Source organism: Simochromis diagramma, unplaced genomic scaffold, assembly GCF_900408965.1.
Source record: "Simochromis diagramma unplaced genomic scaffold, fSimDia1.1 OVJJ01000321.1, whole genome shotgun sequence".
Classification (NCBI taxonomy): Eukaryota; Metazoa; Chordata; class Actinopteri; order Cichliformes; family Cichlidae; genus Simochromis; species Simochromis diagramma.
Genome location: NW_024386772.1, coordinates 12,690,623 through 12,713,872, shown reverse-complemented (window position 1 = coordinate 12,713,872; position 23,250 = coordinate 12,690,623). Strand labels below are relative to the sequence as shown.

The following is a 23,250-nucleotide window of genomic DNA, read 5'->3' as shown; positions in this document are numbered from 1 at the left end:
TGTACACTGCCAGCTTCTGACTTAATCACACTCATTTCCCATTGTTGTATAGCCCAGGAGATGTGTGGACAGACTTATTACGCTCAAATTAAGACACACACTTACACGACAGCCTCACAGTCCGCAGACATTCATGCAGTCTTTATCTATCTGTGCCAAAGGAATTGGTTGTTTTAATTTTTTCCCCTAGCTGTGGAAAAAATGTTGATTAAAAGTGAGTCGCAAAATCCTGTGTGAAAATAGGATACAAGGCTGTTCTCTAGTGAAAATTGAGTAATAGGTAAGCTCTAAGTGGCTCTGGGGTTTCCTTTTCCTTCACATTTTCTTTTAGGAAGAGTGAGTGAATGTAGCTGCGCTCAGCGCCACATCTGTGAATAGGTGCTTTCTCACAGGATGAGATAAACAATGGCATTTTACTCTGTCTTAATCATTCTCTTTTGTGTGACTGAATGTAACATGAGGTTCAAAACGTAACTCCCGCAGGGAGTAAGTGCAATGTATACAATGTATAGCAATTTCAGAGAAGACAATTTGTCTCCACGCGAAGGACTTTAGTGACACTTCTTTACCTTTGAGAGCTACTATAGATCACTGTTGCATTGATTGTCTCCACTGGTTTAGTCAAGCTTGCTAAGGAAAATGTGTCTGTATACCCAGGGGTAACAGTTAACATCGAATGCCAATCCCACCGAGGACCTTTTGAAGGCCAACTTGCCAAATTCAAGGCTGCATCTGTCATCCTGCCCAACCTCAGTACACTTACAAAGAGTCGGCCCCTTTTCTTTTGACATGTTTTGCGGCTCAGTGTGCATTTAGATGTTGTCTTGCATGCTAATGAAGGAAGAGAAATACAGATAGGAGGTAATGGAGAAAAACAAGGAACCTGGGAAGTCATTCCTTTCACTACATGTGGCAGTGAGTAGTTGCCCCAGCAGTTAGATTAGGATCAGCCATCCTGAACAAAGCAGTAATATTGTCGAGGAACATGATGCATTACTGGAATCCATGGCGAGAATTTAAATTGAATAGGAGAGGAATAAGTCTTCTCTGAACCTTAGATCAGTGTGTTTGCAAACACCGGCATACTGCAAGCCTTTATAATTTTTTTTAAGGTAAATGTCAAATGCACAAAGCTCATAAAAGCATTTATAGGTGGGCCATTGTTTTAGTATCCTCTGATCAAGACAAGTTAAGATTTACATTACACGGGCTGTCTCGCTTTGCTATCAGATCCGTTCACCCGGATTAGGGTTTGCTCTGACAATGATGGGCATGAGTTGTGGACAGATGTGGTGGACCTGTCACAGATGTGGAAGAGAAGGATGTTTGGTGGCACAGAGAGGAAAAAAAGATGGTTATTCGTCAGTTTACTGTGGGAAACAGAGGATGCCAAAAACAAGATAGGTAACGTGTATACGCTTATACTCTCGCCTCTGTATAGTGCACATTATATATGTAGTACACTTTGGCTGCATTGTTGTACTTGTTCATTTTAAAGCTATATCGTGCCAGTATATTGACACTAAACAAACAAACAAAAAAAAAAAAAAAATGATGGAAGGTGACCAGAAATTGTTTCTTGTTTCTTGGAGATGTGAAGTGATTTCCCTTCTGCCTTCTGAAAGATTAAAGGGAAAACCTACCTCTCTCTGCTGCGGGGAAAAATGTCCCTCTCCCAGAAGACAGCCATGCTGTCAGCCTATGCTTTTTGTCACTCCAGCGAGTGACACAAAATACGTTGGTTTGTGTGCCCACTAATATTTGGTGCTGTATATACAATTATTTTTCTATTTGTACTGTATATTTCTACTCATATGTAAATTTGAATTGTTCATGTAAGCACTGTATTAAACAAATGTCACATAAGCACCTTTGTTTGTGATAGCCTAAAGGTAAAAAGAAAGAACCTTTATGCATTCATTGTATGTCTTTGTACTTGTTTGCTTTGGAAAATAATTTAGAATAGTGTGAACCGTCACACCATTCAACTCTGTCCTGGTCAATCTGGAAGAATCTCTGACAGGGCTAAAAATACAGAAGACAAGTGGAGAGTGGACAGTGGATACAAAGGAGACCAACATTGATTTGGCTCTATTTCGAACAGTGTGAGCAATAATTACAACTGTTGCTCTGTTTTTTCACAAAACGCAAAACCTGTCTTCAGTTGACAGCCTTCGCTTGAAATTTCGATGCTGTATTTAGACGCGCTGTCATGTGTTGCCCTGCCAGCTAGGATGACTTGTTCAGATACCCGGGGATGAGGAATCTGGTTGTTAAGAAAACAGACTGGCCAACATCAATCAGAATAAATGACACCACCTACTGGCAGTAGAATAAAGTAGGCCAAGTACTCTCACTTGTTATTAAGTCACAGTTCTGCAGGAATTAATTTTATATTTCTGGGTATAAACATATTTCATCAAATTAAATTACAGCTGGGAAAGCGTGGGTGTGGAGGGAACAATGCTTAGGTCTTGATAAAAGGGTGGGTAGGCCATTGAGGGGCAAAGTGCAGACGAGGTGGAAGTGGTCAGCTGGATTGCTAGGGTCAGCACGGATTACAGGAAACCAGACGGAAACAAGTCGTCCGCCTCTTTTTATCCAGAACTTGGCCTCAAACCAAAACATTCAGCACTATTTGGCTCCTTATCAGACTTTGAATTATATAAAACTCAGTTTAATACATACAAAACAGAAAAAAAAACAAGCAAACAGCACAATTTGACACAGTAAAGAGTCATCTGGTGTCCCATGACTTTATTTATACTTTATTCAAATTTCGGATCAACACCATCTGTTCAAAAGACAAATCCGGGTGTATTTAATTAGCCAGCGACTAAGGCTGGTTCCACATAATACCTTTGTAGCAGGAGGGAGTTACATTTCAGTTCATCTCCAGATATTATGCGAGCTGTTTTGGAGACAGTTGTAGATGAAATTACACATGCCTGGCCAGACGGTCAGATTAAATCACAAGCAAAATGACATTAAGCTGCAGTCTGTGTGTAGCTATTGCAACAGAAACAAATGTGACGAGAAGACATTGGGCTTAATCACTCAGAGACTTGAGAATACTTTAATAATCCAACAGTGACACAAACTAAATGCTGGTTCTTAGTTTTAGGTATTTCTGTATGGGCATCATCAACACTGGAAATTACAAACAGATAGTAGCAATCTTTCTCTCATCAATAAAGCTTGCAAATTAAGTCACTGAAATGTGAAGTCATCTCCCATTTACTTCCCATATATAAATAAACTTTTTTACTACCAATAAAAATGACAGATCTTGCAGTTTTCTGAGCACACTGAGCGTGGTTGTTTAGCTTTAATTATTTTTGTTAAGGTTCAAAGCACCACTGGATCTCCTCTCCCTGGTTACTTTGTGTTTTACTGAGAAAACGGTTAAGATTACTCTGAGTTTCTATGGAAACTGCTGCATCTAGTTGTGGATGTTACAGCCCCTGCCCTCTCTGAGGTCACTCCGCTACAAGATAATTTGATCATCCTGCACCTCCAGTTTTAAATAGCCTAAGAATGAGCAAATGAGCAATTTAAACACTTGTAAGCTCATGATTATAGAAGAAGAACGCCTAGATGTGTTGTCTTAATGCTTTTGTGAATTACATAAAAGTTTCATGTAAACTTATTTAGGCATTTTCCTCTTCTTTCTTTTTTTTAAAGGAACCTACTGAGTGGAAGAGGCAATGTTGAGCACTGGCTATTGTTAGTGATGATTAGATTGGATGAGCAGGTGATGTGTGGATCAATAGAGAGCCTGAAAGGAATACATGATTACTCTTGGGAGGTTACGCTGCTCCCTTAAGACCCTTTTCAGAAAGACAAGCAATGAAGAGATACTATTGAACTGAGACAGTATAGCAAATAACAGTGGGGATATAATAATCATAATTATAATCAGGGTGTCATCTAATTAAAGGCAGCTGCTTCAGAAGGTGAACCAGTCGCTAATTTCTTTTAGTTACATCTCTGTTTTAGCAAACAAATATAATCATATTACATATCATATTACAAACTCTCAGTCATTTTAAAACACACATTAAAGCCTGCTTATTCTTGCTGAGCAGGGTATTGCATTTTTTTTTAATACAGCTGGTCTTATTTATGTCTATTGAGATTTATCTCATGATGTTTTATTGAGTTTATTGTGTATATTAGTGTATTTATTAGTGAGCTGGTTTAATGTTAATTATATAATATTTCGCATAACCTATACACCTATATGGACCCATACATTTTGGTCAACTGAGGTTGTTCTAAATGTCCTATAAAAATAAACTTTGATTTGACTTGGCATCTTCTGTCATTTCAAATATTTTACATATCAGGACGTAAAGAAATATCTAGCTTAATGTACATATATATATATAACAGAAGATGATTAAAAAGTTACAATAAAGTCCCATGGCTAACAATATGTTTGGAGGATGTCTTTTGACATCCTTCAAAGCTGACGCTACGCACCTATCCCTTTAAACACCGTACCTTTAAAAAATATTCTCTATCCAACTACATTTCCCACAGTCCACTGTTTAAAGGTGGTTCGGTGGGCATGCTTCTAAATCGGGTCAGCCAATTATATACCTTCACTAACGAGCGCGTACTTCGAAATGTCGTTACGTTCTCCAATGAGCGTTTAATATGTTACAGTTTTATACCGTCTGACCAATCGTCGCGAGCGTTCTTCGCGCTGACCAATCAAATGGCTAAAATGTTGAATAAAGGCATCATCAGTGAGGACCAATCAGATTGAACGTATAGTTTAAACGGTGAACGCGGGCGGTCCTAGAGAGCATCTTTTGGGGCGGGTCCAATAAGTGAGGACGCGTGCTTGGATTTGAATTCAGGCAATAGCTAACAACTTACGGAGACATTAGTCAACTATCACAGCAAAACAGACACAGGAAACAACACTGTAACACTGCCTATTTCGTTTTCTAGTAATTAGTGTGAGCATTTGAATGTGAGTAAAATTAGCCAACATCGTCTCGTATATAAATCGCTACTCAAGAGTTGCATCTACAGTAAGACATCGCTGTTTGAGGAGTGATCCCTGTACTTGCAATGAAAGCAGGCGGTAAGTACTTTTTTCAACTTGTTCTTGCTAACACCGATATATGGAAATTACTATAATATGCAACAAGTGTTTGCGGTCTTACTTCAGAGCACTAAAGTTTGACACAGTTAGCATTGGTGATTAGCTGCTGCTCACCACAAACGTTAACTGGTATAGCCTCCGGGAGGTAATGGTAAATCATATTGGCAATATATCTATGCAGGTAAAACGTCTCTTCTGTTAACTTTGTGAGCATTTTGTGGTCATTGAAAAATAAATACTTAGCGTTAGACTAGTTCGAATTTGAAACCTAATTGAAACTCATCGTTACTACTGCCGTGGAACTTACAGGAGGGAAATTTGGGCGCTCATCGACTTTGACTTTCCTCCTTCAGCTGCTCAGTTCACCGCCGTTAGATTTTTAACATCTGCAGAAAAAAAACATTAGCTTTTTATGTGTTTTAATACTTTTAAGGTGATGATCTTTCCATTAATTTAAACATTTTTCCCACTCACTCACAGAGAGTTTGAGTAGACCACCCGTAGATGCCTTACGTTAGTAGTTTTGAATGTGGAGCCATGCAACCTTCATCTTGGAGTGCATCACTGTATGTCTAAATCAACTTGACCTGCTTTCAATGAAAGGCAAATATTAGTTTGTCATTAATGTGAGAATTAGTTAGCCAATCTTGCACTTAGGTGTGGAATTTTAAGTGATTTGTGATTTTGATTGTGTACACTTAAAGCATTCCTCCCAGTGCTGTTGCTTGCAGGGTGAATATGGGAAAGATGCTCAAGTATTCAAAACATTTGATGTGTAATATATGCAGTTCCTCTTTGCTTTTTTTCTTTCAGTTGTCCATTGCCGTTGTTCAAAATGCTACTCGGTTCCAGCACGGAAGCGGGTACGTAAGCGATCTTCTGGGATCACCTTGCTGTCTCTTCCTGAGGAGGTTCTTCTCTGTGTGCTCCAGTATCTCTCTGCAGAGGATCTCCTGTCTATCCGAGCTGTGAGTAAAAGTGCACACTCTGACACAGCTAAACTCTTTATTACCTGAGATTTCTCCTCTGCTGGGGTTCTAATTATTTATTTATTATTTTTTTAAATGCCTGTTTCAGGTTCACTCTCAGCTGCGGGACATTGTTGACAACCACTCTAGTGTTTGGGCCAGGGTCAGTTTCAGAGACACGTGGCCATCCCCAAACACATTATGGCTTTTTGAAAGGTACACCACCTACTGTCAAAAGTGTACTTATATATATGTTGTTTGTCAATTTGAGTCTTTACTTTAAATTTTGTCTTCCTTTAGAGCTGCTGACAAAGGGAATTTTGAAGCTGCTGTGAAGCTTGGAATTGCATATTTATACAATGAAGGACGTAAGTTGTTGGTTGGTTCATGTTAGAGATTAAATGGGGAGTCATATATAAACACAGATAACAGAAAACCCTTTAAATAATTGAACTAATTGCTTAAAAATGTGCATCCTCTCTCGCCTTCAGCATTGTTAAGTGACGAGGGCCGAGCAGATGTGTGTGGTCGAAAGGCTTCCCACTTCTTTAGCCTCGCAGAGAGCCTGCGCTCCCTCACAGCAGATCCCTTCATCTGGGTGTTCATCCGTCCGCCGTGGTCACCCACCGGCAGCTGCTGCAAGGCCGTGGTGTTCGATCACCTCAAGGCTGAGTGCGCTAACAACATGGTAGGCTCAGAGTTCCTGTTTGACCAGCTGGGGTGTAAATTTAATCTCCATTGATGTCTGATTTGGTCTTAAAGTATTAAGTTGGGGTTTCTCTTAAATCATTAATTCAGACATAAAATATTACATAAAAATGTATCATTTTGCAATGTAAACTCATATTTGGTTAGCTTGGAAGGCTGCCTGAACACCCTGTCCCTAAAGCTTGGCTTCTGTTCTTCTTAGTTGACTATGATTTACAGTGCCATACACTGCATGTGCAAAACTGTTCACCAATCTGCTTTTGTGATTTCTCTGCAGGAGAGGAGGGGTCCCCTGTTGCATTGTTTGGCCAAAGTTTTGCAGCTGTTTGAGGTGAGTGAGACTGTGGGGGGCTGTATCTCAATCCAGGTGTGGTTAGACCAGTTTCTATTACCCCCACCCCTTCACCAAAACCTAAAACTGAGCTGATGTCACAGGGGCTGTTGGACCAGTTGGTCATTAGCACCACAGATGGAATAAATCCCTGTCATGCAGCTTCTGTTGTCTTACAGGCCTTGTTGTTTCTTCTTACTCACAGTTTCAGTATGCTTTGTTATTTACCAATGTGACAAAGCAGAACTATGTCACGAGCCTTCATATGTTGCAGAGACAGCATGCGGCAGACAGTTTACCTTTACTGCTATCATTAACCTTAAGGAACTGTGTTTTATTTGTCCAGGATGATGAAAAGCGTTCAGAAGCCATATCCATGCTGGAGGAGTCGTCACAGGCTGGCTGTCTACAGAGCTCATATCTGTTGTGGCAGCACAGCCGTAAGGCAGCTGTGAGTCAGGTTCTCTCATTACAGTGTTTCGAGATTTACTCTCAGAAGCATGCGCCTTTGGTGAAGACAGCTGTTTGTTTGGGATTTATTTCTTATTTACACAGTCAAACATAACCAGCTAACATAGTAAATGCTTTACAGAGTCTAGAAAGATTCTCACGTTGACTCCAATCATGAGCTTACTGTTTTGTTTTTGGTTTTTTTGGTGTATGTGTTTCAGATCGCAGATCCAGGAAGGTACCTGCAGTGTGTGCGAACCCTCAGGGACTATGCTGGGAAAGGATGTTGGGAGGCACAGGTGCGTGATTGAGGACAATTCACCAACTTTCAGTTGGTTTCTTGTGATCGGTTTTCTCTGTCAATCTGTAGCTTTGTTCTCTCTTTGTACTCCCCTGCGGTGATACAAAAAAGCAGCAAATGGCTTTTCTTTTGAAAGCCTTTCAGCTGTCATTTTCTTGCGTCATTTCTTGTTTTTTATTACCCGGGCCTACATTTCTCCAGAGTTGGAGTTGCTTATTGAAATGCTATCAACTAAAGTCAAGAGGGCTTGACAGATGTTGACGTTCTCTCTCTCTCTTTTTTTTTTTTTCGCCCCACTGAGTCACAAAAGTATGACTCAGCTAAATCCCAAGGTCTGTAATTACATCAGGAAACTAATACAGTACTAAACTTTGTTGTTGCCTTTCTAGCGTTACATAGCAGCAATATGTCAAGCCTTCTTGTGTAATTATTTTAGTGCTTTGTCTTCTTCCCCTAGTTGTCCTTGGCCAAAGTGTGCAGCAGTGGCAATCCGCTGGGTTTGGAGTCGAAGGCCTGCTCGGATTTAGTCGCCCAGCTCTTCAGCTCCTGTAATCCAGCGTCACGGCCCTCATCTCAGGAAATCTTGAAACAAGGAATCAAGGACAGCATGAGGTAGATCGAACAGAAGCAACGTCATGATTTTACTGTCTCTTGATGAATATCTCTCTAGAGTCCCTGTGATGACTCACTGCGTGCTGATTATCCTCCCCTTCTTTAATGACATTAGTAAAGGGATGACACACCCCGGCAATAAAAGTTACCACATCGACTCGAGGTAGATGTGACCGAGTCTGATGCCCTGAGTTAACTTGAATTGTTGTTACCAAGTTTTAGAAACGCCACTTTCTGCTTTCCAAAGCCACCCAGCTTATATTCTTAAAAGGTTTACGATATTGATTATTATTACATGGTTAAAACTTGGCACACTGCCCTAATGCACCTGATTTTAAATTTTTTGTCTGCTTGTCTCCAGGTACATCCTGGTGGACTGGCTTGTGGAGGTGACCACAATGAAGGACTTCACCAGCCAGACGCTGCATGTGACTGTAGGCTGCGTGGACCGTTATTTGGCTTTGCGGTCTGTCCCCAAAGCTCGTCTCCAGTTATTAGGAATCGCCTGCATGGTCATCTGCACAAGGTAAGGATGCACACATACCATGGTTTTTGTTCGTTTCTGAATTATTTATTTATCTAAAAGGCAAATGTTTTGTAACTTTTTTTTTTTTTTTTTTTTTTTGCCTTTTCAGATACATCAGCAAAGAAATCCTGACCATACGTGAAGCAGTTTGGTTGACAGACAACACCTACAAATATGAGGACCTGGTTCGAATGATGGGAGAGGTCATCTCTGTGCTGGAGGGAAACATCAGGGTGAATACAACAAGCATCGTTTGTTTAGTGTATTGTTTAGTATTTGGTGCCAGTGAAGGATTCCCCGACCTTCTTTAATGCAAAGACTAATGCTTATGCTTTCTTGCAGAGCCCCACACTGCTGGACTACGGCGAGGTCCTGCTCTCTCTGCTCCCTCTGGAGAGGCGAACCACTCACCTATTTAGCTACATCTGCGAGCTGTCCCTGCTCTACTCTGCTCTAGCCACACCGCCACCTGCTAAACTGGCCTGTGCCGCACTGCTGCTCACACGGGCATTACATCACTATGGTAAACACACTCGCTCATACACACTCGTACAACGTTCCAGCCTTTTAACAACAGGCTGTAACTCAAGAGTCTTTTCAAACAAGCAGAATGTACAGGTTTAGTTTCGTGTTAAGTTTACCTTAATCTTAAATTATGTCTGTGTTCTTCCTCTCTGCAGCTCCTCTTTGGCCCACCTTGTTGGCGGATTACACAGGCTTTTCCAAGCAAGACATTGTTCCCCTTTCAGTGCTGCTCTATGTCAAATGGTAGGTTTCTTTGTGTGTGTGTGTGTGTGTGTGTGTGTGTGTGTGTGTGTGTGTGTGTGTGTGTGTGTACGTGTGTGTGTGTACGTGTACGCAAAACCAAACTCCGTCACATCACGCCATGTTAGATTCACAGAGTGTGACATCAAATGACATCAGAGCAGCTGTGACTTGCACATCTTAAATGCTTCAGATCATAAGCTGCAAGTGTAATAAGAAATATAAAATGGGCATATCTATTTTGTGCTGTTTGCTTTACCCTACTGTATTTGATTAGTGGTTACTTAGCGCAGATCCTACTAAGCCTGGGTTATACTTGGTTACGGACACGGACAACTGGAGACCCGACATGAGAGTTATCATTCCTGTTATACTTCTTTGAAGCCTTGGACCCTCCACGTTCCAGGAACCCAAGAGAATTCGTGCACATTGAAATTATAAAACCAGATTAAGTCTTAGCATGATCTAGTATCCATGTAATTGGAACTACAGATGTAACTGCATGAACTTTACTGGTTCACCCCACCGACACAGGAGCAATCTGCTTAAAGCCTTGATTATACTTTGCACGTCTGAGTCGGCTCGGCCTTTGCATTACAGAGACTTAGCAGTACAATGCACTTAACCCCATGTGTACCAGAGTAGGTGGACAAAGTAGTACAACAGGAATGATTACTTAGCCATCGTGTCTCCAGCTCAATAAACAATAAAAAACATGGACGTAGCTTCCACGTCAGAAAAATGAAACCAATGTAGAAATGCCTTAAACTTGCATTCTGCTTGAAGGCCACCAGATGGTGATAGCTGAAGTTGCAGAAAGACTTTCGATTCAATAGAAGTCTAGAAAAACAGCTTTCTGATTTGACCTCTGTAAACAAGTCTGATGGACTCAGTCATACATTTTGGGATAATATTAAATTTTAAAAAAAAAGGAAGTTTTTTGTCAATCTTGGTCATACCATCTTTCATAATCGAGGATTATTTATGGCGTGAAACTGTACACTCATTGGCTAATGAGGTTTCAACAACAAGTCATCAGCCAATAGATGCACGGTTTATGCTTCACAGACAGTTTATACTCACCTTTGGGCTTCAAAACGGGACTTCGGAAATCAACGAGTAACATCACAATAGCTATGTCCATGTTATATACGGTCTATGCGCCACCTGTCTGCATAGACGGAGCATAATCATGGTTTTTAGTATGCAGAAATTGCTAAAATTCCAAAAATTGTGCACTTAAAATGTAAATAAACAGAATGCAATTATTTTCAAATCAAATAAACCCATATTTTATTCAGAATAGATCACAGAAAAGAGAGAGCGTAATTTTAATGGAAATATTAGCTCATTTTGAATTTGGCAGCAACGTGGCGCAAAAAAGTTTGGATGTAGGGCAACAAACGGCTTGGAGATTAAAGTAGTACTTAAAAGAAACATTTTACAATTAAATATGCTAATTGGCATCTGGACAGTAATATGACTGGGTTTGAGAAGGGGGGTCTTTGAGAGACAGTTTCTCATGAGTAAAGATGAGCAGAGGTTCATCAGTTTAACATTGTGGAGACTTCAAAAATATCTCATCATGTACATCATAATCCATATAATCATCCAATATCAAAACATCCTGAGAATCTGGAGAAATCTCTGTGCACACGGGATCTATCTTCTTTATTTTCTTCCTCCTTTTTTTTTTTTTAATGGCTTTGAGGTTTTCACATCATTGCATTTAGAAATTAATGCATTTCTAAATGCATCATACTCTTACTCGCAAAAAACTGAAGCACAAATTTCTTGCTTGGCCTGTTTTTAAATAGTGAGCCATATTATTAGTCAGTTAGTTCTATTAAAATGCTCTTTTTGGAGCACAGTCCAGAAGTCCAGTTAATAGATGCAGTTTGTGGAGGTGAAGCCTAGTATAACAAATGCTGCTGCTATGCCTCCAACTCCAGCATGGAGGATGGGTTTGTTTTTTGTTTTTTTTCTCTTTTGTTTTTTTTTTCTTTAATAAATCGCCCCACAGTAGGGTTGTGATGAAGGAAGAAACTATCCATAGAGGCCATAACAGTTTGTAGCGGGCAGTAAATCTGCTTTTAAACTTTAAAATGTGATATTTTAACAAGAGCAGCCTGTGGGGAAATGACTTGTTTTTTGGAGTCATACTTAAGTGGCAATTAGAAGGATTGCAGTTTTTGGCACTTCTTTATTGGCTTGACTTTTCAGCCCTGGAGGCTGCGTCTTGCTTGTAGCTTGTTGTTAATTACAGTTTGTTCGGCTGAGGGACTTATAACTCTTTATGTACTTAAGAAATTGTTATTGTAAAATAAGAAGCAACGCTAAGTTAAGAAAAATGGGGGGGGGGGGAAATCAGCATTGGCAAAGTAAGGAGTGGGCTAATGTGCTGACTGAAAGCAGATGACCAAAACTTCCTGTTTTGTCTTTGGGTTATTCTTTATCAATGCGTTTTTTTTCCCAGCTGTCACTTATGATAATTGGTGGTTTCGATATTACAGTTCGTCCATGTTTGGAGAAAAGAGATTTACCTGCATGCACCTAAACCCTGCTCAAACGTGATTGGTCGATGGAACTCCAAAACTACAAGCAAACTGTAAAATTGCTATTGACGTGCTCCCATGGCCAATAATCTCACCAGTTTCTCTCCTATTATTGGATCTCACAAATTAATAAAGCAAATGCCTGTTCAGCTGTTTATTTACAGCTCAGCAGCTTTACAGAACCTACATTGGAGAAGACGAGCCAAAAATGTATTTCCCTGTTGCCTCACTGTGCTTTCCTCGATTGGAAGATAACAAGAATTGATTGATGACTCTGGCCAAAGAAAGTGATTGGCCGTGAGGGTTTTAAAGCAAAACCAAAGTGGAGAGAGTGCCAGAGTCTTATAGACAGAGGGAAGCATTTGGACTATTGATGTGGAGGTGGTTGGATGTGGGTGGGTGTGTGTGTGTGGGTGACCAGTGAATCAGCAACTGAGTCACAGAAACGTGCCTCGGGGTGAGTCTCTTTGATAGGTGAGCATCGTATCAACAAACTGTAATTCGCAAATGGACAAGTAACAAGATTTGTCCCCAAGAGATGATTGAAGTGTTGCTGCAAGTAAACTGGATCATACTCAGGTCTTTTTTTTTTTTTTCCTCTGCTTCCCCCTCCCTGTCTGTCTTCAGTTTCAGTCAAGATGTTCCCAAAGATTACAGGCACGTCTCTCTCACTGGTGTCAAGCAACGGTTTGAAGACGAGGCCTACCACCACATCAGCAAAGATAAGGTACTGCGCTAGTATTATTATTATTATTATTATTAATTGTCTTAATTTTATAAAAAAGGGTTAGGCATGGTTAAGGCATATCTTGCCGTGGTTTTTCTGAATGAATTTTTTTTCCTCCCCTTCATGGTTTCAACAAGGTGATGGATTTTAAAGAGCTCTGCCAGATCCTGGAGATTCCTGAGGTGGTGCCTCAGATGGAGCCTCCCAGTCCCACTGGTCAGCCAGCGGACATCCATACCTTCCTGGCCTCTCCATCAAGCGACGGCAAGAAGTAAGCAGGGTCTGAATGTGTAGAGACACATCATTAGCCTTTTTTTTTTTTTTTTTTGTTAAATTAATGAACTGAAAAAATGTTCATGTTTTTATTCTGCCTCATGAACTATAATTTTATAAATGTGGCCATAATTGTGAGTAATGTGGCATTAATTTTCTCTTTCCATGACTGTGAAAATCGGTACTAATTGGCCACCCAGTAGAAACATTTGCTGCGCAATGTACCCTGTGCGAGCAATCAAATGATTTTAGATAAGTGTACTGACTACATCAGCAAAGACCAGGGAACAGTTCCTATTAAAGCTCCAGTATGTAACATGATGTGGCATGTGTAGCACCCAGTTTTGCATCATGTGCAGGATGTATATAGAAAATCAATACAAGCTTAGTAGAGTGCTGGTGTGATGGGATTTAGGACATGCGGAGAATTGAGACACGCCCCGCCTCTTTCCTTGCTCATTTAGCAGCTCTTATCGCGGCTGAGTCACCTGTGTGCCGCGGCGAACTGACTCGTGAAGCATCTTGACCAGAAGGTGTTTGTTTTTGTGCCATCTGCGAGAAGTTCCCGTGACTCACAGCAACCCCTCTGCTTGTCCCACTGTTTTTCCGAAGGAGACGCGATGACAGCATGCAGGCGCACCGAGGCAGCTTTGTGGCCACGCCCACTGCAGAACTATCAAATCAGGAGGAGAAGCTGCTGGGCGACATCCTGGATTGGAGCCTGGACACTTCCTGCTCGGGTTATGAGGGGGACAGGGAGGAAGAAAGCGAGGGAGAGAGAGAGGATGATTGTGAGTATGAGGGAGGGGTAGGGCACGCTTAATGCAGTGCTGATTACCAGCAGGCTCAAATTCTTTAATGCATTTAAATGAGCTAAACTATATGAAGAGGAGAATAATGCCTGAGTTCATCTTCAGTAAGACATAATTTAAATGGAGATGACTAAGCAGCACTTTCTTTTCTTTTTTTTTCCCAATAGGTTCCATGATGTCCATCAAGCTGGATCCGCTTACTGATGCAGGCGAAAGGGGGGAGCACTGCCGAGCTCTATCCAGCGATGAGGACAGCTTCTGTGAAGCAAGGAGGGAGGTGAACAAGGATTCCCAAGGCCAAGAGCCCGTTTCCCTCTCTAAAGACCTTCACAGTTCAGGATATTCCTCAGTCCAGAGTGTAAGCCCCTCATCTACATGCTCCTCCTCCTCCTACTCATCATCTCTCAGGGCTTGCACATTCAAGACCTTTACCACTTCTCTGGGTGCTGCTTCTTCCAATGCCCAGCCAGGCTTCCGCCTCTTAGTTCCCATGCAGAGGCCTCGGGGCACATCTAGCAAACAAGTAAAAAGGAAGAACACAGCGGCTCACAGTGGATGCGAGGTGGAGAGAGAAGAGGAGGAAGAAGAGTATTCTGCCAGTGCAGGGTTTCTGAGCCTATAGACCATGGTTATTTTGATGGCCTCAGACTTTTCACACTTTAAGAAAACACAAAAAAAAATAAAAAATTCCAGCACTTTTCAATATTGCAGACTGACTCATGTCAGTCTGCACTGGTCTGTCAATCACCACAAGATCTAGAGACTTTGCTCAAGGAGAAGTAAGGGAAAGACAAACGTCTGTATATGAATAGAATAGAAACATGCCTTCTATTGTGTTACATTTCATTTACATGTTTACAGGCTTGCAGCAATTAAATACCTCCGGTAAAGAGACTCACACTCAGCTCTGATACCACTGGAAAATAACTTGCCTTTCCTCAGGACCCTGGTACAATGGTTGCCATTTCAGCTATTTTTACAGTCTCCTACAACGACCTATCTCAGATCACGCTGGATAGTTGTAAAAAGTGAAACCTCATGGATATGTTTTGTTTTTTGGGGGGGTGTATTGTTTTGGTTGCTGATATGCACTGTCTGTACAAGAAGTAAGCTTGTATTTTGGTGAATTTCATACATAGGTGACCACTGTCATCTACTTAATGGATCGTCAATGATTGTTTGCCTTCACGTTCGCTTTTGTTCTTTGCCAAAGGTACTGTGGTGGTGTCTGTTTTACTCGTTTCAGGGGTATCTACCTTCAGAGAAGCAGAGCTGTGAAATGACTCATTTGGTGAACTGCATCCTCTGTAGTCTTGTAACTATACACCAGTTGTGCTGTGTATAAATTTTTATTCTGTTTTAATGTTTTGATCAGTGTTAAGACCTGTAACACACTAATCACATCAGGTGGTAAATGTTGGGTTTTTCATACACTATACATTTGTGAAGTTTTGCCAATGACCAAGAACCACCAGCCGAACAACTATTGTGCAAATGTTTGGTATTGCGTGGTTGTAACTTATTTTTGTGCAGACCTGACACAGCACCCAGCGCAACACAGAACTCTAAGATGATGTGAAAATGTGCTTTACTCACTTTTCTTTCTTTCTCCATCTGTATAAGGTCTAGCACTTTAATTATCACAGAAGGGAGGGTGGTTCAATCAATGTAACAACTTTCCACGCTTGAACAATCAGTACTAAAGTGGTTTTTAATGCATTAGTGTTTCTGTCGTTGATGCAAATGGAAGATTTTTTTTATTTTTTTTTTTACACTAAACAAGTTTTTGTTTTTTGTCTTTTCTTTCTGGGGTTTTCACTGAATTTCATCCCACATTCAGGAGGACCAGTACATGATGTTGAAAGGATTGTGACTGACTGTAAATACATTTTAAACTGTTACTTCAGACTGGTTATAGCCTGTGTTGTTTTTTTTGTTGTTTTTTTTTTAAGTGTACATAGTGTTTTTATGTATAAATGAGAAAAAAGAACAAAGAAAATGCCACTACTTGAAATTTTATTTGCTTCATTCCAAAAAAGGCAGTTTTCTTTGTGAAATTGTTTTTAGTGTGTTCTCAGTAGACATTTGATGTGAATATGTACTTTTTTTTTTTTTTTTTTTTTTCCAAAATAAATCAAGACATCATGGCGCGTCTAAGTCTCACCTTTGAAGCACTGCACATTTGCACAGTAAAATCTTATTTCACATTATCTAGATCTGGGTTGGTTCTGCATTCTTTCCCACTCCAGCTCCCAGCAAAAAAAGATGGTAGATAACAGTGTAATAAGGCTTGTATCGTTCTAAGTCTAGGTGCGCATTGAAAGCAGCAAGAAATTGGCCCCCACTCACGCACTACTCAAGAAAGGGGGAAAAAAAAACAGGATCACCCTTTAAAGTGCCGTTTATTTGCTTCAGCAGTGAGCAATGCCAAAAGAATATACAAAACTCCCTAAAGGTTCCTATGCTTCCCCATACAAAAGAAATCAAACCAAAAGACAGTTCACTTACCTAACATTCTAAAAGAAAAACAGAAAACTGAATCAACAAAAAATGGCTTCTCACACCTACCAGGCTGCTGCAGTGAACAATATATACACAGTGGAAAAAAAAGGTACACAAATGCTTCTTTACAAATCTATTTACAAGATCAAAGCTCTAACGCCAGACACACACGAGGTTAAACTTGCGAGTCAATTGGTAAAAACACTTTATGTAACAACAAATCAAAAACACAGGCTCTTTGTTGGGGTGGTGGAGGCTAGGAGAGAGGGGTCAGGTGGTTGTCATCTGGTGGTTAAATACTGGGGGTGATCAACCAATTGTCCAATCCCAGGGCAGGAACAAACTCCACCCAACAACTCAGCAGGCACGCCAAGGTGTCCACCCCCATGAAAGAAAAGGAAAAAACTCACAGCCATCCTCTTTTGGGAATAGTCACACATAAAACAAACACTGATAACACTGAATCATAACAGGCTGTACATCAGAAAGAATTTAAGGAAAAGACATTGGTGCAGCCCACTTAGTAATGGAGCCAAGGATGCTTGTGCTCATGATTATTTTTTATGCCCCTTTTCTTGTGATGAGGTAATTATTATATTTATCATAGCTGTTTTTTGAAAGCTCCTAAGGTGTAAACTACAGGTGATCTAAGAAGAACTTCAATTATTACTAAAAGTTGAGTTGTCAAGATTATTTGTGGAATTTGTGGGGACGTCTAGAATATTCACAGCTGTGGTCAGATGTTTACAATCATGGGCATGAATACCATGATTACAAATATATACCTGCTTCATTATTCATTATTCATTCAAAACAGCCCAGAGCATGATGCTGCCACCACCATGCCTCACAGCTGGTACTGTGTTCTTAGGTTTGAAAGCCTCACCACAATGGCACATACCTAAAATATGTAACCCTAACCCCCAAATAGCTCAAACTGTGTCTCATCTCACCATGAAATTTTTCTCCAGAAGACATTTGGGTTGTCCATGTGAGCAACTACAAATTTTAGTCAAGCTCAACGGTGTCGATTTTGGAGCAGGTGCTTCTCAGTCCATGGCAGGCTTGAGCTTTGGTTGTTCCTGGGAGGTTTCTGCAAATCCAAACCAATTTCCTGACATCTGCAGGTGACATTTTAGTTATTCTTTCAGATCTTGGCAATTTTTTTGACACATCCAAATAACTTTTGTACAATTATTTGAACTTATGGTCTTGGAATCTGCAGGTGTTTAGAAATGGCTCCAACAGACATTTGAAAGTTGTGTAAATCTACAATCTCCTTAGATCTTCACTGAGTTCTTTGTACTTTCCTTTTGTTCTGAGTGTTGGTCAATCCAGTGAGAGCAGTCAAACAAATCCTTGTTATGCTGGCAAAGAGAAACTACCAGTTGTATTCAATCATGATCACTATAAGGAGTTAATAGGACTTATCCATTTAAAGACGTTTCATAACCTTCAGCACCATTTAGTAAAAGATTTGAGTGTGTATATATTTGAGCCTTTATGTATACTTTTGGCTCTGTGTGGACTAGAGAAAATCCAAAATAAATTCCAACTTCTGCACAAAGTTCCCGTATATCATTACAGTTCCATATAATCATTCCACCCTGGAAAAGAAACAGGTCACAGAACTGAAAAGCCCCAATTTTCAGTGACATTCACGTCCATGATGTGTGTATGAAACTGCTGACCAGAAGCATATATGTCCTTCCCAACAGTATGTTGGATTATTTTTAATGCTAAATATACAAACACAAAAGCAAACAAAAGATACCCCCTGCACGCACACACACACACACACACACACACACACACACACACACACACACACACACACACACTTAATAAAGATAAAAGGAAAGCAAATAGCTCCACTTGTTTGATACACTACATGGTCAAAACAAACAAATTTCTGTTAGATCAAAATCTTCAAAAAGTTCAAAAAGGGTCCCAAGACATTTCCAAATATCTTTGTCTTCTGCAGAGCTTAACATTCAGTCAGTGAGCTGTAACCTCAAAATAATTTCATCAGCATGAATTAAAAAAAGGAGAAGAAGCAGACATTATATAAACAACACAAAAGAGAAGTTACTCCATCTGGGTAGTAAGTTTTTGTTGTTGTTGTTTTTTGTCATCTTAACCTAAACTGACTTTTATATTTATTTATGCAGTTTTTGCAAGTTTCCCAACTCTGTGAAAAGAAAAAAAAAAAAGTGGAGCAGTACTCCTCAAGCCTGACATATAAATATAAATGCGGTGCCTTTGTGCTTAAAGACGGAAGATGATCTCATCAGGGATTACTTAAAAAAAAGTTTAGTGGTCTTGATAGAAAGCTGAATAAATAACAAGGAAATAGTAACAATAAGGACAGTATACAGCCTCATACTAACTAAAACTATATTTAAAACTATTATTTAATCTATATTTGGTGTTATATGTGCAGCGGTGACTTTCGATCCCAGTTATTGGGATCATGTGACACCCCTGTGTGGTCACGTGATATGTTTTGTTGACGTTTCTCGCTGTATTTTACATACAATATATCCATGGGCTTATCCAGCAGCTGGTGCAATGTCATCGCCTCGCTAGCAAGCAGCAAACTCCGGAGGGTATAAACCTGCACTGGGCTGCCGGCGAATAGCTTCACTAATGCTACCGAGTATCGACAGCACTGGCGAAGCAAAGAGAGCCGAAGAGATGCTTTTGTTGTCGGTTTAAGACGATACGGAGGGACTGTTTTCACCTCGACAGGAAGAGGGACACCGCAGTTCGTGGAGTTGTTGTGCAGAAACCTTTCTTTTTGAGGTAATTGAGCGTATTTACAGTACTATTTACACTATTAAATAGTGTGAAATGTAACTGTGTCGATGAGTCAGTGCCTCAAATGTAGGAAATTGCTGTCTTTTTTCCCCTTCGGCTGCATTATTTGCATTCATCAGAGCCCTTTAAGGATTGACAAGAAGATTGACCAATCGGGAGAGCCAGAAGGCCCGGGATGGGCCAATCAGAGACGATGTCGAGGAGGTCCACGTCTTTGACTCCCTGTGCGTGGTTATTGTTTGCCAGAAAATACTAATAAGGAAATAGGTCAATGCGATAATTGAGCCCTGATTTATTATAGTCAATGAGACAAGTTCCCAGTTCCTTCACAGAAGGGTCAGTTTTATTCTGTTTTATTCGTGCTGTGCTGTGAAATAAGATTCCAATGGGACAAAAGTGTACTGTGAGACTCCGAGGACATCCTGGTTTAGGAGTTCATGTCTATCGATCGCGCTTTCTGGACTGTGTGTGTTTGTAAATGTGGTATTGCAGATGTGCGCATTCTCGTGTGTGTTTTGGAGCTGTCACAAATAGCTCTCTGTATGTGATCTTATTACTCCTATAATAACCTATTGGGGAATTTCCATTGACTATTTATGTAAATGTAAATGACCTGTTTTTTTTTTTTCTTATCACCTCTTTGCCCATGTGCCTCTGGTGTCTGAACAAATTTCTAGACTCTTATCATCTATTTTGTATTTATTATAGCTGTTCATATTTATTACCCATCACAGTTTGTGGAATTTCCTTTTAACTTCTCTTGTTTTGGTTTTCCTCATGGTTCTCAGAAATTATTAAAGATCATGCTTTTGATGATTGCTCAATTTCACTTCTCTTTTCGAATCTGCTGTTAAATAGAAACTCAGAAAGAAGTCATTACAGTTCAGTACAAGCTATAGGTAAATCTGGAATAAAAACCTGACTCGCTCTCTTTCTGTCTCCAGCTCCAACAGAAGGCAGCTTGAACTGTGTCCTATGTACCCTTCAAAATGGCCATTTTGCAACAATTTGGACTACTGCTGTGGAAGAATTATCTTCAGCAGGTGAGTTAAAAGAAGGTGTACCACTTCTAACCTGCCTCTATGTCCTTTTTAGGTGCTGATATTCTTCGCAGCACCATTGCGTATTATCAGAAGTAGCAGTGTTTACAGAGGGGCCGCCTGGATTTACAGCACTGAATTGATAGCTATATGAAAGCTCATAAATACAGTAAACTGACTAACAGTTAGTTTCATGAACTTAAGATGTTACCCAGTGGGTTGAAACCTGTTTAAGCTCAGAAATAGACAATATGTTTGTACAGTTTCTAGACTGGTCAGCTTATTGGTGGCTATCACATGCGTTTTCCTAGCCTTATATGGCTGTCTTCGGGAGAAGTCATGGTGTATATCTTTAGTTATTTCAGTTTTTTTTTCTTTAATGTCGCAACATAGATCATGAGACAAAAATCATTACAGCTGGATTTTTCTATTGTGTTTATGGGAACAGCATGTGATTACATTCAAGGCCTGTCAGTTTACAGAAGACTGGAAATCATTTTTGCAATACAGAGTGCTTGATTTATACTGGCACAGGCTATTGGTACAGTTCTGTTTGTGCATTGTGCTCTGTAGCTCTTGTACACTTTTGAACATTAATACCAGTTGATGATTTCACAATCCTGCACATATTGGGAAATGGCATTTGCTCTCTGCTGCATAGCTTGTGTGCTCTGAGGGCTGTTTCTCCATCACCTATTTGTCTTTCACCTGCTGCTCCAGCTGTTGCCTTGATTCCGTTTGCAGAACACAGGCGCACCATATAATTTAATCTGTCTTACAAAATCTCATATATGATCATATTTGACTTTTACAATGAAATTCACAGACACAGTAGCTTAGGCCTGTTAAAGCCCACAGCAAAGCCCATACATTTCTGGTTCATCCTGTTTTTTATTTTGTGGTCATCATCCCCATGTTGATTTAAGCAAGCGAGTTGTGTAAGCAAGACAGATTTCACACAACTATATGCAGTCATGAAACTAAGTACACACCATGATTCAGTAGTTTTTAGAACCTCTTTTAGCAGCAGTAACCCAAAGTAATCATTTTCTGTATGACTTTATCAGTCTCTCACATCATTGTGGAGAAATTCTGGTCTATTCATTACAATGTTGCTTCAGTTCATTGAGGTTTATGGGTGTTTGTTTATGCACAGCTCTCTCAAAGAGCCTGCTACAACATTTCAGTTAGGCTGAGGTCCGGACTTTGATTGGGCCATTGCAACATATGACTTTTTTCCACACCAACATATGACTGGTGTGGAGCAGCAGGTTGCTGCTCCACACCAGCAACCTGCCAAAACGGCTGTCGTTACAAAGGTGATCATACTTGCTGATGATCAGTTAATCCAGTACATTTTATTAGCAGCATCTGGCTGCTTCCTACCCATGGGAGCAGTAAGGGGACACTACGGTTCACATTGACTTTTTTGCATGACTATATTTTACTCTGTGCTTGCATTCATTCTCCTAAGTAGCAATTTGGATTTATTGCTGAAAGGGGAGGGTGTAATATTGAGATTGAGATTAATGTCCTGAAACTGTCCAATGCACTTTGTACTTCAATCACTCAGCAAGCGGAGTCTATCACGTAAATTACGTTTTATTTTAAGTGTCTGTGAAATTGTCTCATTTCACTCCATAACAGGGTAATGCCCCAAACCCCATCCTGACTCAAATGATTAGTAGCTTGCATTATCATAGAGAGGTTTTTGCAGAGCGGTTGTACATGTTAATGTCACAGTATTTTTCCATTTTGGATGACCTAAGGGAGAGTTTCTTTATTTCCCAAGAGGTGTTGCCTTTATTAAAAATGATCAATACTTTGTGTTTCTGTATGCACTTGATACCAGTGTTAATACTCTCCCTCACTCTGCTCCCCAGAAACGACAAATCCTTGTAACTCTGGTGGAGATCCTTCTTCCCCTGCTCTTCTCCTGCATCCTCATTGTATTGCGCCAGAAGGTGTCTTTCAAGGATTACCCAAATGCTACAATTTATGAGAGCTACTCAGTAGAAACACTACCAAGAGATTGGAAAAACTTACAGCTGACATATGTGCCCGGCAACTCCAGCGTGGTGCGTCAGGTGGCAGAGGATGTGCAAAGAAGCTTGCTCCTATCCTCAGGTGGGGAACGAATGTCATAGAACATGTAAAGATTTTTTTTAAGAAGGAATTTTAATCCAAATGTAGATCTGTGAAAAGTAGGTCAGAAAATATATTCCATCTGCAGTTGCTCAGTCAACAGCGAAGATTTGATTGGCACCAAAGATGATCAAAGGCATTTTTTGTAAAAATACATCTAGATTTGAATCAGAAGGTATTCACGTGTCCGTCTTTGTGTTTAGCTCTTTCTGAATGTGATCATCCATCAGCCTGTTTGTCTCATTAAGGTATAGTTTGACATTTTGGGAAACCTTCCTGAAGATTAGATCAATACCAACTCCACTGTCTGTCTGGTAAACACAAGGTTACAGAATGCAGCATGTTAGTTTGGCTTTGCGTAGAACTAAAAACAGGAAAAGAGCATCAAATCTACCCTCACCTCACAACTAAAGCCGACTTATAAACATTAAAATGCGTCTTTCCCATAATTCCAGTCTTTATAGTGAGCCGAACTAACAGGTTTCTGCCTTTAGTATTTATTTTAGTACAGTTTCTTGTCAGATGAAGTAAAAAAACAAATGTTTGCGGGAACATTTATTGCCAGTAAAACAAACCCTTTAGCCCTGACACCATTT

General features: G+C 40.2%; 2 protein-coding genes across 3 annotated transcripts in view; both read left to right on the top strand.

Annotated features, from left to right (window-relative positions):
* The first annotated feature begins 4,787 nt into the window (after nucleotides 1-4,787).
* On the top strand, nucleotides 4,788-15,169 carry ccnf (cyclin F). Its single transcript, XM_040049777.1, has 17 exons — nucleotides 4,788-5,098; nucleotides 5,933-6,087; nucleotides 6,197-6,303; nucleotides 6,388-6,455; nucleotides 6,579-6,775; nucleotides 7,073-7,126; nucleotides 7,473-7,577; nucleotides 7,798-7,875; nucleotides 8,335-8,489; nucleotides 8,851-9,015; nucleotides 9,125-9,248; nucleotides 9,358-9,538; nucleotides 9,696-9,783; nucleotides 12,963-13,062; nucleotides 13,200-13,333; nucleotides 13,948-14,126; nucleotides 14,315-15,169. Exons 1-17 carry the CDS (start codon nucleotides 5,086-5,088, stop codon nucleotides 14,767-14,769), a joined length of 2,358 nt encoding a protein of 785 aa, XP_039905711.1. The 5' UTR covers nucleotides 4,788-5,085; the 3' UTR covers nucleotides 14,770-15,169.
* Nucleotides 15,170-19,163: 3,994 nt separating this feature from the next.
* Nucleotides 19,164-23,250, top strand: part of abca3b (ATP-binding cassette, sub-family A (ABC1), member 3b) — a 34,216-nt gene continuing 30,129 nt past the window's right edge. The window contains exons 1-3 of one of the 2 annotated variants that reach the window (XM_040049677.1): nucleotides 19,164-19,454; nucleotides 20,414-20,512; nucleotides 22,393-22,636. In XM_040049677.1, the coding sequence (XP_039905611.1) occupies nucleotides 20,459-20,512; nucleotides 22,393-22,636 (298 nt within the window). In that variant the 5' untranslated portion in view covers nucleotides 19,164-19,454; nucleotides 20,414-20,458. The other variant, XM_040049687.1, reaches the window with a different exon arrangement.

Bases quoted from the DNA above. Each gene is read 5' to 3' on its own strand.
- ccnf (XM_040049777.1), top strand. The intron at 6,456-6,578 runs GTAAGTTGTTGG...TCTCGCCTTCAG, and splicing joins ATATTTATACAATGAAGGAC to CATTGTTAAGTGACGAGGGC. The intron at 9,016-9,124 runs GTAAGGATGCAC...TTGCCTTTTCAG, and splicing joins TGCATGGTCATCTGCACAAG to ATACATCAGCAAAGAAATCC.